This window comes from Cebidichthys violaceus, unplaced genomic scaffold, assembly GCF_023349555.1.
Source record: "Cebidichthys violaceus isolate CVI_PGR_0920_01 unplaced genomic scaffold, fCebVio1.0.p SCAF_4, whole genome shotgun sequence".
In the NCBI taxonomy this organism is placed as follows: Eukaryota; Metazoa; Chordata; class Actinopteri; order Perciformes; family Stichaeidae; genus Cebidichthys; species Cebidichthys violaceus.
The window spans coordinates 14829778-14844525 of record NW_027176594.1 but is presented as its reverse complement, the minus strand read 5'-3'; the positions used below and the strand labels follow the sequence as shown (position 1 = coordinate 14844525).

Sequence of the window (14748 nt, the reverse complement as noted above, 5' to 3'; positions counted from 1 at the left end):
GTCTGACTAACTGATCTGAAACCACAAATAAAGTGATGTATTTTAAGAAAACAAAACATCTGTGTCTTGATTTTAAATAGACTTTACAAGATATTTTTCTATGTGTGAGAGAGAGAGAGAGAGACAGAGAGAGAGAGACAAAGAGCGAAAGAGAGAAAGTAGCGCAGACTTCCCAATCATGAGTTCTTCTCGGAACATTTAATTAGTCTGTGTGAACGAAAGAGGGCGAGGGCCTGAGGGCTCTAAAGGAAAAGATGACTACATGAAAGGCTCTGTTGTTGTCAGAGCAGAGGGAGAGAGATAAAAGTCAACATGACAGAAAGATGGATGGGATGTTGAGCAGTAGAGAGTGAGAAATATGCAGATATATGACTTTGCTCAGGGGTTTTATTTTGTTGTATGTTTCTTGTGGACATGGATCCATAAGCGCAACCTAATTTATCTGTTGTGTGTCAATCGCAGACGAGTGTATATCACTTAGCTTGTAAAGGGAGAGATAGCCTAAACACACACACACACACACACACACACACACACACACACACACAAAGAGACAGGTGTTTAGGCTCACACATTCAGAGACAGAAAGGCCGGTGAGCAGGTAGACACATGCACAAGAGGAAAGAGTGCGATAATTAAAGCACAGTCAGTTTAATGCATTTGGCTTGGCTCGCTCCGGTCACATTACCAATACAAAATTTTTAAATCTTCATTAAGAAAGGTGCAAAACCTGAATTGAGGTTGAAAAACTGAAATGTTGTGATTAAATGCGAACTGTTGGTCATTAAAAAAAACTAAAAGCTGTGAATTCCAGTTAAGGATCGTGCTGCATAGCAGGGCGTCATGAAAGGCCTATTGTTCTCTTTGCTACGACATCAGCCTAAGACAGAGACGGAGGAAAAGAAAATGGACAACGGCGAGATAAAGAAAGACATTTTGAAACCATCGGTATTTCCCAAAATGTTGTGCACACAGGATTTTTTTACACACAGTAAATTGTGAAGAGACAGTTGACCTTAAATTGCACTTAGCAAAATTCAAAACAACAACAGCAAATTCAAAATTCATATTTAAAATGTAACACTTGGTTTCACCAAATCAGGACTGGATTTTGCTGTGCAGTCAAAAATGACCACTAAATTGCAACATACTAGTACAAAACTGAAATGATAAAAAGTCTCAAAACAAGACTTCAAAACTGGGTCCCTCTTTGAGACAGAGTCTCTAAAGCAGGACTCATCTTAAAGAAATAGTTTGTCATTTTAATACATTTTTGGGGAAAACGCACTGATTTGTTTTCCTTCCTGGCGTCACTTTCTAACGCAGCGGGTGGCCTGGCACACGGTTGCAACCGTGGTTAACGTTGTGAATGTAAACAAAAACTTAGGTTTACACAACTAAACCACTTGGTTAGCTTCAGGAAAAACATCATGGTTGGGCTTAAAGTAAGTAAACTAAGTAAAATGCAAACAACATAAGTGGAAAACATGTCACAAAAATCAATAACGCAACTTCAAAATAACTCATGAGCGCGGGCTGAAAAGTGTAAAAACAACACAACCATTTTAAAAGCCTTTGTCCTGTTAATTGATATTGTGTTTCAGTGTCGTAACTTTTGAGCAGTTGCCTCCTTTGACCATTTGTTAATACCTTGTACAAAATGTATTAATACTTATTAATAATAATAATATTAATAGCGATAACAGTGAAAAATTCTCTGTTAAAATTAAAACTCCTTTAAATATGTATTTAGGTAAAAGTACTTCAAAAATACTTAAAATCTCCAAAAGTAAAAGTAGCCGACTCATTATGCAGAATCACACATTGTATCACTTGATAATAATTATTGAAGCATTAATGTGCGCATCACTTTAATGTTGCAGCTATAGTTGATTTATATATTCTTGGATTATTTATCTAAATCTGCAAGGTAACTAAAGTTATCAAATATATGTAGCCAAGTAGAAGTACAAAGTGGCATAGAATGGAAATACTCAAGTAAAGGACAAGTGTCTCATTTACTTGAGTATAATATTTTGATTAACTTATAGTTTAGCTGTTGAAATGTGGCTGACTGTGCCGATGTCAGCCTGTGATAGAAATACTAACTAGACGAGGACGAACAGACAGAAGAAGCAGACAGACAGACAGACAGACAGACAAAAGTATCCAGAAGATGTTTGCCCTGTGGTGCTTCCCAGCCTGGATCAGTCGGGCCTCCTCTGCTGAGCTGAGCTGTGTCGAGCAGCGCACAATGCTCCTCTGTCCCCTGCTTCACAGCTCCACAACACACAACAGCTCATTATGGAACCAGAGATCCCCCGGCCACGGCTCCCGGTGCCTAAATACTGTCCCCTGCTGAGCACACACACTCTGGTCGCACAGCCCCGAGGCCACAAACAGCCAGTGGGGCCGAGAGAGGCCACTGCTGATACACAGGGTGTCACACACATGAAAGCCCGCGCACACACTCACACACTTAACCTACACGAGGATGAACACACACCACCTTATTAGGAAAGATCCAAGTCGGCTATTAGAAGTCTTAACAGAGGTCGCAGAGGTCACCCAGCTGCTCTGCCTCGCAGACGCTGATGACAGGGGGGGGGGTAATTAACCAGCATCAGAAAACTGCCAGGGAGAGAGGGATGGGGTGACAGCAGGGAGATGGGCAGATTGACGGGAGGGGAAGTGACTTGTTCGAGTGGCCAGGAGACAATATCTAAACGCATCAAAGTTTAGGGAGCTTCCCTTCCGACTGTTTACGGATCGCGCAAAGTCAAGAAGTTGTCACCAGGCTCGGTCTTGTGAGGGGTTGTAAAGACGCAAGAGAGCAAAAAAAGAGCAGCGGGGGGGATTAGAGCATGACATCGCTCTAATTATCAATCATGTTAATGAGGAACAGTGGCTCAGAGGTTTGCACCGTCACCTCTCAGCAACACAGACATAGAGTACCAAAGGGAATTAAGCATAGGTTCAAGTTTCCTTTTACCTATAAAGTAAAACCTTATCTATGAACATTACTGAAAATCTAAACGAATACGGGTTCCCTCTCCACCACTTTGTCCGTAAATCAAAATTACGTTTTTGTATTGTTTGGGTGTGGTTTGGTTCCCAATTTGTATTATCCTTGAAACAAAGCAGTGTCTGCTGAACCTCCCAACATGTTTATTGCATAACTCTTAAGAGCCATACGAGATAAAACTATACATACATACATAATGCTAAAAAGGAAAGATTAGGCGTTTTAGAACATGATGAACACAATTTTCTGTAGCAAATGTATAGTTTTCCTCTCATCCTGAAAAAGGTAGTGTGCTCAAATGTTCTTTTCCCCTTTCCAATCGTAGATAGCATATTGTGACCTGTTGAAGAGGATTTGAACTGCAGGTTGGGAACTGCTGTCCCAAAGTACTAAAAGTGCCCATTAACCAGAAAAATCCCAGAGAAAGGGTTTCATTTTAATATCAGTCATATTTCAAACACTCTTATTTAGATAAAATAACCAAAACCAACAAACCCACGGAGAGAACAGTGATCAATACAATTGCATCACACTTTGGTCTGTTACTCACTGTGTTATCACGGTTCAACCACATGGGGGAGCTTGTTCAACAGCCAGAAACTCTCTGGCCTCCGCATTACAGTTAGACTTCAGTGCCTCCTGATGGTGTTTTTGTGGTAAGTGCCTCTCCCTCTTCTTGTTTTGTATCTCTTATTCCTCCCAAAGCCTTTCACCTTTAATCCCCGTCTGCCCAATTTGTCTGTGTGTTGGAGACTGCAGTGTTTGATCTTGATTACATTGACGTGCTTCGGCGCCCCAGGGCAAACATTAACTGTTCGATTCCTGTTGTGTCCAACTTCCATTCATGTACAATGGACAGGACACACTACAGAGATCCGCTTCACTACATTTTGCAGTTGCCATGTATAAGTGTTGCCTCTCATCAACTGTCATCAGACTGATTCAAATGTTGCTGAATTGTGTTTACGTAGGACCCCTGTACGTCTAGTGAGAAGCTGATTGAGAAGGTTTTCAGGGCCCTTTTAAGGTGTGTTCAGACCGAAAGCAATGTGAATTTTTGTCTTTTGCACAAATTGTATGACTAGACTGTGTTTATTTGCCCCAAAGAACCAGTGTACCAACTGTACAGATGCTAGCTGTAAGCTAACTAGCAATAATGTTTACCATGCTCACCATCATAGTTTAGTGCGTTAGTGTTTGCTAATTAGCACTAAACACAAAGTATCACTTAGGCTGATGGGAACGTCATTAGTTTTGCAGATTTTTGGTCAGAGTTACACCAAAATATTGGACAATTAAAATTTTTGACCCAATGAGTAGTAAGCATGAAGAATGAGGAACATTATCAGGATCTATTCTGAGGATGCGGTAGTAGACCGACCGACACAACGACTGACCGAATTTGCCATCCGTTGAGCAGCTGGCGAGCAACCTCCCATTCTGAAAAGTGAAGCCAATGCGGAAGTGCCTTAAACTTGCATCCCTTTTAATGGCTTTCAGGGGCGACTGGTAAAAAGATTTCTGATTGATTTGCGACGGCCAAAAACTATGACGACGGCTGAAATGCCGAACTCTGGGGCCTCGAGGCAGTGTTCCGCTTTGCCCCGTTGGTAATCCAACCATGCTTTTAAAGAGAAAGTGCAGCCACATATGTTTGAATCCAAAGTCAAGACAAATAAGATTTGTGTGATCTCGTCTATTCAGAAACAGGTGGTAATCATCATGGCTGGGCTGTTGAAACATTGAAGGGATGTGCAATAGAGACTCAACAGAGACAATTCAAGCATTAACAGTGTAGACTGTTGTTTATTAGGTGCTTTGTTCATACAAACCATAACGCCGTTGCAAAGTGTTTGTATCTATTGATAAAAGTAACAATAAAGTGCTTGTTCTTCAACTGTACATGTTTGACTAACTTGGTTTCATGGCCCTTTTCAAGTGATTAGAATAATGGAATAAATGGCTTATTTATCAAATGTGAAAAGTAATAGAACTCAAGCAGGAAGACAGAAGTTTAAAATACTGAAATATTTTATTTTTTACACAGAAAATAAGTCTGTCGAAGTTTGGCGTTAGTGTCATGCCTCCTTTAAAATAAATAGATTTTTCTCTCATAGCATTTATGTATATGATGCATAATCATTTCAAAATTAAACAAAATCATATCATATTTACAAAAACTCAATGGAAATCAAGAACAAAAAAACTTGTAGATCATACACTGTCATAGTGACTAAAACAAGAAAGCAATACAGTTTTCAAGATACCTCATGATTTGAGAGAAATACCTGGTCACCATGTTCAAAAGAAGATGAGCTGTGCGTTGTTTAGATGCTGATGTTACAACTGAAAGTGTAATACCTGGAACCAGAGCAAGTTATGATCGAAAGCCGAGTGGATTTTGTGACAGCTGCAAAAAATCTTTTATTTTCAAACTAGTTCAATACTTTGGTTGGATGCACACAGACAAAGAGAGGAAACAAATGGATGGGCCGCCATTACCATCGATTAAACTCCTGACTCTCTGCTGATGTATAAAGGTAGGGTGGGCTGTAATCTGTCAAGGCTGATCTGATTCTCTGAGTCCAGAACGCACAGCATCTCCACCTTCTGCTCCTCCACAAATGTCTCTTTGAATCCCAAGTGAATATCATCCCTTATCTTTACCTCTCTGTCACTTCTTACGTTCAGACTCCCTGCCTCCACTTTCACATCCTCCTCGTCGTCCCCGCAGCACAAGGCCACCTCGTTCTCGTAGCAGAAAGCGCTGGGGGAGTGAGGGCCCAGGATGTGGCGGGCTGCCCTCTGGGCAAATGGCGATGGAGACCGGGAGTAACTTGAGCTGGAGGATGAGGACTGCCCGCTACGACCCATCATCTGGTTTAGTTCCCTGGCACTGCAGTGAGGCGTAGATGGCACTTCGTAGGACTTATGGAAGCGGGAGTAGTCCACCTGGTAGCGGTCACCCTTCTCAAAGACCACCGGCTCAAAGCGGTGACCCCACAGGATCTCCTTGGACAAGTAGGAGCTGCGGGCCTGAGTGGTCATAGCTGTGGCCTCCACCATCCCCTCCAGGATGACCACGATCTCAAAGTCTTCCTTGAGCAGGTCGTTGCGGCTCAGGTTATACAGAGGACTGTTCTTGTTGATCTCGTGTACCACCACCAGTGGTGACACCAGAAACAGCCGGTCCAGCCCGTCGTCATAACCGACATCAATGTCCGTTTGTTCCAAAGGGAGGTACTCGCCCTCCGCCGTCACGTGCGGCTTAATGAGCTGAGCGCGGACATGTGCTTCAACAATGTGGCTCTTGCGCATGTTGCCCAGGCGCCACATGAGGCACAGCTTGCCATCTCGCATAGCGATGACGGCATTATGCGAGAACAGCAAGGTCTGCGCCCGCTTCTTGGGGCGCACCATCTTTGCCATGATGGTGCCGATCATGAAGGAGTCAATAATGCAGCCCACGATGGACTGGACCACCACAGTCACCACAGCGACTGGGCACTCTTCGGTGACACACCGGAAACCGTATCCAATGGTGGTCTGGGTCTCTATAGAGAAGAGGAAGGCCCCGATGAAACCCTGGATGTGGAGAATACATGGCCGCCATTCGTCTTTTCCATCCCCTACGTTGTTTCGAGGATCCCCTTCCTTCACGGGTATGCGAAAGCTAAAGTCTCCGTGAACGAGCGCCACCCCCCAGAAGATCACGCCAAACAGCAGCCATGACAGAAGGAAGGTGGTGGTGAAAATGAGCAGCAGATAGCGCCAGCGTATGTCCACGCAGGTGGTGAAAATGTCAGCCAGGTAGCGCCGTGGCTTGTCTTCCATGTTGTTGAACACCACATTGCACTGGCCGTTCTTTCTCACAAAGCGGCTGCGCAGGCGGCCGGTGCCCAGATCCAGGCCCAGACGACATGAAGGTGAAGCGCGGCAGCTTTTGTGGATGATGGGCTCATTTGTTACTCTCAAAGACAAAGCCCCTCTTGCCTCATCACCTCCTGGACACTCTCCTCCTCCTTCTTCAGCCCGCATGCAGGCCCCCGACAGCGTCTGCTGAGTCAGAGGACTGTGGCCGTTGTGGAGGCCCAAGCTGGAGATCTTCAGGGCATCTTCGTCTGTGGAAACGATGCTGTATCTGGATGAACAGAGGGGAGAAAAGTATGATAGCAAATAAAATGTTCAGACTTGTGGCTGCTTAGCTTACATACTTGTCCATATTTTCAAACAGTTTGTAAAAGAGAAAAGGCGTGAGCCGCTAACATTAGCCTAAACTCTGAAAAATGCCAGGATTGGCTTGCATACATTAGGGAAATACTACACAGTGGATGTATTAGTGGTGAACAGTTTTTTGTTTTTTTTTACAAATACACTGTTTAATTAATTCTTTACGTTTTTGCTCTTGTGCTACCCTCCAAACTCGTTAAATGTAGAGTATCTTCCCTACTACAGCTCCATGCACACTCCTTAAATGTGAAGAAATCCAAAGCTTGCCAGACCTGCATTGCCTAGTTATCGTTGCTAAACTACGATTGCCAACAGTTAATTGGATTATTTTGGTGCCCTTTTCTTATACGTCACATTTTATAAAGGGTTTATCAATTGTAACTAATGTCTTTCTTACTGGTTTTACCATTTACTTTATTTTATATCGATCAGTTATAAGTCGTTATCTAGAACAACCTTTGGGTTGACAGGCTGTAAAAAATCTCATGCTGTATAAAAAGTCAAGTCATTAAGAAATCCTCATGATTCTCACACTTTCTAATAAGCAAGCAAGTTTGCAGCTATAAATCTTAATAAGCTATGTATGAAGAGTAATAAACTATCACAGTTACACAAACTAATAAACTCAATAAAGGGTCATGGGTTTCTCAACAAAAATTTGTGAGTCATCTGCATGGAAATATAAATGTTATGTATATAGGGTTTCTGTAATAATCCAATGAAGTCTGCAGGTATAAATGTTAGTTTATAAATGTGTTGTCCAGATACCCTGCAGCCATGTTCCATAAGGAGGTAAAATTATCTATTTGAGGGTCCACCTGATAGTGTCCATTTTTCACTACCTGGCAACCCAAATGTTGTTCTAAATAATGACTTATAATTGAGCTATTAGGTACCAGTTAATAATAAAATAAGCCCTTTTTAAGGGTGACTTATAAAAGCAGTACACATATGTTTAATATCTGTAATTTTGTGGTGGGAGCAGTAATTTGTGATTTTTGAGGGTGATATGGAACAAAAATATCCAAAACCTTCTTTTTCTTTTCTTCAATAAAACATTTGTGGGCACTGACACAGTTCTATTCACCATCCTCTCTTACCTATTGACTCGCACCGCTCCCATGGCACCGGTGATCATCAGGCTGTGTCTGCGAGGGCAGTAATGTAGGTTGGGGCGGGCAGTTCCAACCATTAAAGTACTGTTGCTGGACAGGGAGGCAGTATGAGCTCAGGTGCTTCTTGCATTTGTTATCAGCGCTGCCTTCTCATGATACATTTTCTGTGAACAAAGAACATTTGATTAATCATCACAATGGTGAACTTGAGTGCATTTAACATGTAGTACTTTCAGCTAAATGCTAACATGAACATGCTAACATGCTCAGAATGACATTGTTAACATGCTAATGTTTACTGTGGCAAGCAGTGTTTACCATGATTAGCACGCTAACGTGCTAAACAGACGTGACCATGGTAACATCTGGTAATTAGCAGCAGTACAGCTGAGGCTGATGGGAATGACATTAGTTTTGCAAGACTTTGGTCATAGTTTTAGACAAATTGAAATTTGGCCTGAGCCAACTTTCATGGCATGATCATCCAACAGTTGTTGAGATATTTCAGACTAAAGCGGGGGATCAAGCGACATTGCCATCCATAGTGCCACGTCGCGAGCGTAACTAAAAATCAGAAGAATCAAATATCTCTCTCTGCAAATTTTGGCCTTGCCCTAATGCACGGAGCAGACCAGACAGTTTTTGGTGATGAAAGCTTATTGATTAGGTACTTGCTAGTGGTTAGCCTTAGGGACCTTCATGGCCAACCAGGGGTGGAAAACCAGACAGGCAGTGGAAGGGACAACGGTCTAAAAAAGAGATGAATCAGTGATAAGCTACTGTTAGAGGAACAATTGATCTGCTGTTTGGCCTGATGACAAGGTTGAAGGGTGATTTTGCTCGGCTTATTATGTCAGCAAGCTGGGAACCAAGAGAACCAAAAAACACTGGGTTGCATAACCAATAGAAGACCAATAGCACGCAACACGAAAGGGCAGCAGTTGTTGTTGTTGATGTTTTATGGTACCCGAATCCCTTCGGCTGATACAAGTAAATTAGTTGACAATAAAAAGGTAGTAATAGATTGTCTTGGGAAAGTCTCTGACAACAGCGGTTTAAAAGCCTTTGTTCAATATCACCGTCAATAACAAATACACGCAAACAGAAACACACTCACACACACAAACACGTACAGATTTTGATGGGATTTGTTGTCATGTAATGTGTGTGTGTGTGTGTGTGTGTGTGTGTGTGTGTGTGTGTGTGTGTGTGTGTGTGTGTGCGTGCGCACGTGTGTGTTTGTGACGCTTCAAGACTCTTTTTTTCCTGTTACACCAAGGACAGATGTTACGAACTGGCTGCTGATTGGCTGGATGAAGAGTGATTGTCAACTGGATAATCCCAAAAGGGCAGATGATTGCGTCAGCTCGATAACTCCCACAGCTGGAGGAGTGAGTCCTCTACGTGAAGTCCCAACCTTTTCTCACAGAGTCCTTAAAGACGACAGCCAATATGCCAATACAGTCACCGCGTAGGTCAGTGTCAGTGCCAGCAGCATCATGAGCGGGATCAGGACGGAACAACACAGTTCACAAGCCAGTCTGCTTGATTGAAAGACATCATTATTCTGGTGTAGTTCTGCTGAATTTATCTTTTTTTTATTTTATACTGTTACTATTGTTACATCAGCATCGGATCTTTTGTTTCTTTTACATGTTGATGTTGTTTCTAATGTTCCATATGTTAATGTTGTTGGTTTGTTTTTATTTCTGTGTCATGACAAACATTTGGTCCATTCCACATGAACTTACAAGACACAGCTATTTATTAAAAATATATAACTTGCCTCTTTTTTTTTTTTTAAATAAGTTGTTACATTGGAAAGGTGTGGTCAATAAAGTTGCATTGCATGGTGTGATTTTATTAAATTTTTCTGAGAATAATTCAGTGTTACTTCTGAAGAATGATACTTATGGTTGTCATCATTAGAATCATGCAAAGCTGACTGTATATCATGATCAGTTGTTGTTGAAATGACAGAGATGTGAGTGGACTGTTCTTTTGTCTACCTGTTGATAATGTAATGCAGTATAATAGTGTGTGGGGAAAGTGTTGTTGCCATGATGACCATCAGGTTTATAGTGGAACAGAATTTTATACAAAACACCAAGACAAAGCCATCCACACTTGATGTCCACTAACTGGCTCTGCTTTTTGGCGCACGTGGACATGAAGTCCTAAAAATGCTCTGCTGCCATTTCCATGACAACTGAGCAAATTCCATCCAGACAAAAAGCTATCGAGTGATCCTTGAGTCAAGACTAACTACGACTTAAAAAATGATGTCAAAAACTTTCAAGATAAAAATTATAATCTTCACAAATGTGGCATGTGTTGCAGGAGCATTACACTAGTCCATTTTACTGGATTCATGTTATTGTTTTAGTATCTGTGACTTATCAAAGACCTAATCCATGTTCGTTTCATGCCTGCCCAGTGAAGCTGTGTTTACATTTCAATTTATGACATTAAACCCAAAAGAACTGAGATTTATTCATGTTTGTGGCTGTAAATGCTTTTTTTTCATAAATGCTGATGTATATGTATATTAGTGATTGTAATTGTATGCCTGGATGACCAATAAATACCACCATTAACTCAATATTGCTACTAATTCAGCCAGTATCTGCCAGGCTTTATTTCTCAGCTGACGACATCCCTGGAGGAGAGTACAAGTAATTAATGGCAGATCATAGTTACTGTATTAGCTGTCTCCATAGGAACATCTCTCCTCTCCCTCTATGGGGCTGATTTGCTGTGTGTGTGTGTGTGTGTGTGTGTGTGTGTGTGTGTGTGTGTGTGTGTGTGTGTTTTGTGATGGTTTATCATGTGAGATAACTTGAGGGGAGGAGGATGAGGAGGTGGTAAACTGACCGAGGAGAGGAGGAGTAAATAAGCAATGGACCAGTGAGTAGGATTCAGTGGAATTCATTGGCAGAAATGGTATATATATGTTTTCATCAGTGTATAATCACCAGAAACTAGTTCTTATTTTTTATTATTTTAAACTATCATTGTGTTTTTGTTTGTGCCTAGAATGAGCCTTTTATATGGGAGCGGGTCATCTTTATGGAGTCCACTATGTTTTTACAGCAGCCCAGAACGGACAACACTGGCTCTAGGTAGAGTCTTTTGCGTTTTTACATTAAACAAGTCAATCACAAGGTAGCCCCGCTCTAAATCATGCCCTGCTTTATGGTCTATTTGACTCTAAATGGACCATAATTTACTAAATGAACATCATGCTGTGTTGAAGAAGACTTGAAACTATAGCGATTGAGACCATAAACTCATGTTTAAATCAATAAGTAATAAATCAAGAGAGAAGTACAGTCGGGTTGTTTTCTCATTTTACTTTTATACAATCACACTTCTTTTTGCAATCAGAGGAGTCGCCCCCTGATGGCCATTAGAAAGAATGCAAGTTTAAGGTACTTCCTCATCGGCTTCAATTTGTAGACGCAGAGGTTGCTGCCTGGTCTTTAATTAGTTGGTGTAACAATCTGCAATCTCACCGCTAGATGCCACTAAATCCTACATACTGGTCCTGTAAATTAGCCACCTACACTCATAAAGAAGCACCAAAACATGCAGTAAACCACAGCTGTCTACAAATACTGATTATTATTACTACGCAGTGTGTCGAAGACTCTGACGTAGGTCTTATCCAGGTACGTCAGTAGAACTACACTGACATATATTACAGCATAATCTCATGCAAAGTAAAAGTATGGAGGGAGCCCTTGTCAAATACCAGATTAGTATGTCCCTTAATCTCCCAATCCAAACAACAATATGAAAGGTGGATGGCAGTTGCTGTGTGACCTGGTTTAAGCCCTTTTGTGTAATCTGAGATCCAATGATATGAGAAAGGAAGAGAGGGATAAGGAAAAAAAGGAATAAAGGCCGTGAGGTCCTTTACGTTGGACAGAGTGTGAGAAAAAAAATACAGATTAAGATGAAGAGATTATGACGTCAGACAATGTTACTACAACGTGTAATGTCATTTACAGAAAAGTAAAAGATTTACTCACAAACACACGCCAAAGGTGTAATTCTTTGACAAAGGAATATGTGAAAATGTGTGAGAGAGCTGCATTTGGTGATGCCCTGTATTTACACGGCGATTCTTTCTCATTCTTCCTCTTTTTTTCCCTGTATCTTTGTATCTGTGTAATGTCTTTAAGAGGACATTGGTCCCCAAGGACACCAGTAGGTCCACACAGTGTCCTAAAAGAAAATGGACCTGTGTGTTTAACAGCCACGTACTTATTTTCACTAGAGGAACATCATCCTACACACACACACACACACACACACGCGCACACACACCAACAACAACAACTAACTCTTAACAGTAATAGATGAACAATAGAGTAGCCCATTTGGGTTCTCTACTACTAACTAAATACATTTACTCAAGTGCTGTACTTGAATACAGTTTGGAGCTACTTGTATTTTTTGCTCCTTTATACTGTTGCTGCACTAAATTTTCAGAACATTTGTTATAGATCCTCCTTAAAATGCTGGTTTCATGTTAATGCGTAGGTAATAATTTACTGTGTATGAAACATATGGCACGTTTTGCATAGAGTACTTTTCTTTTTTATTTTACGTATAACCTTAATAATAATAATTATTATAAGTTTTTGTTGTCGTCCTACTAAACTAAGTATTGTTTAGTTCCTAAAGAGGAAAATAGAGAGTAAAATGGAACTTAATACTTATACTTCTACTGCAGTAAAACTTTGAAACTATTACTTGTAATGGATTACATTTATAGTGTAGGGTATTTTATTTTACTGATGTAAAAGATCTTAATACTTCTTTGGTTACATTTTCACGTAAGACACGTCAATTCACATCTGCTTGATAGAAGATATTCTGAACCACACTATAAATTTGGGCCATAATTTGTTGCCTCGGCCCCTGTATGTGTATCAGAAGTGTTTCACCGATCAAAAATGACATGGTTAAAAGTAAAGTTTCCATCTTTGCACATGCATCACTGTTGGAGGAAGTCAATGGCTTACACAGTGCAACCAGAAGTTATGACGGGGCAGTTTGCAAACTAAGCAGCAGCTGTGACGTGAATTGGTTTCATTGAGGCCACAGGAGCTGTCCAGTGCTGAAAATCAATCCAAAGCCTGCAGGAATAATCGACAGCTGGGAGAGGAGGGGTGGTGGTGGTGGGGGGGGGGTTGAGTATTACCCTAACCTTGAAAAATGATTTTGGCTTTTAAAATCTTTTCTTCTATCAGTTTACGCTCCCCAAATATTTTACAGTCCACTTACTCAGCCACATGAATGGTTTATCAAAGTATTGATTGTTGTTGTTTTTTGAGTAGTTAGAATAAGTTAGGGACAGACAAACTAACGCAGGACATACCAATGTGGAACTTTCTTAATATAATAAATTTGAGTGGAGTGGATTTTTAAGTGGAGTAAGGAAAGTAAACAAGTTAAAATTCTTGATCATAACAAAATACAAAAATAAAAAGCATTTTTGGGCTTTACATTTTTTTCAAATCTTCCCAGAAAAGCCAACAGACATTACCAATAATAAAAATAAGAACATAAAGCTATAAACTCTTACCTTGATGTTACTGTAGACTGAATCACTCGAAGACTAACATCGGTTTCATCCTCATAAAAAAAAATGCTTCAGTTGTTCCTCTCTTCTTTGCTTCCTCGTTTTTTCCTTCAATAAACAAACTGTGTTTTCATAAATGCGCACCCAGATTTCTGTTGCACAAACTTGTACATGTCTCCAGTCGGAGCTCCATAGTAGCTGAACAGAGCTGCTCCCGCCTGGTGGTTGTGCATCTGCTCCGATCCCTGCCAGAGAGTGTGTGTGTGTGTGTGTGTGTGTGTGTGTGTGTGTGGGAGAGAGACAGCGAGAAAGAGAGGGAGAGAGAAAGCTCTGATTATGTTACTATTTATATATATATATATGCTATTGTTTTCCCCAGAGTGTGGAGATGTGGATTGCATGATTTAGACTTTAGCCCACTCAGACTTACATTGACATCCAACAAAAACACACCCGTGAAGACTTTTATAATCCTACAAGATTTCTGTATAGAGACTCAGTGGGAGTGTTTGAGGCATTTTACAGTGTGTTTGTATTGACTCTATGGGGTTCTTTTGGTCTCATATTGGATTATTAAATAGACTTAGTGCAAAACTGTGGCAGCTACAGTAAGTTTATAGTGATCTTGAATGCATTTGTATCTATTTTTGCTTAAAATAGGAAGATTATACAGTACTTACTGGTTTTCACATTTTTTAATAAATGAATGCAAAATGCAAAAGAAAACACAGAGAGACACAAAAACTCTAGAATAAAAAAAGTATCAAAAGCTGCATTGAAGTTCC

At 40.8% G+C, this 14748-nt stretch overlaps 1 protein-coding gene across 1 annotated transcript; it reads right to left on the bottom strand.

Annotated features, from left to right (window-relative positions):
• Positions 1–4855: 4855 nt before the first annotated feature.
• LOC137885363 (ATP-sensitive inward rectifier potassium channel 12-like) lies at positions 4856–14197 on the bottom strand. Its single transcript, XM_068727590.1, has 3 exons — positions 13967–14197; positions 8356–8534; positions 4856–7166 (listed from the first exon to the last, which is right to left on the bottom strand). Exons 2-3 carry the CDS (start codon positions 8445–8447, stop codon positions 5534–5536), a joined length of 1725 nt encoding a protein of 574 aa, XP_068583691.1. The 5' UTR covers positions 8448–8534; positions 13967–14197; the 3' UTR covers positions 4856–5533.
• Positions 14198–14748: the final 551 nt, after the last annotated feature.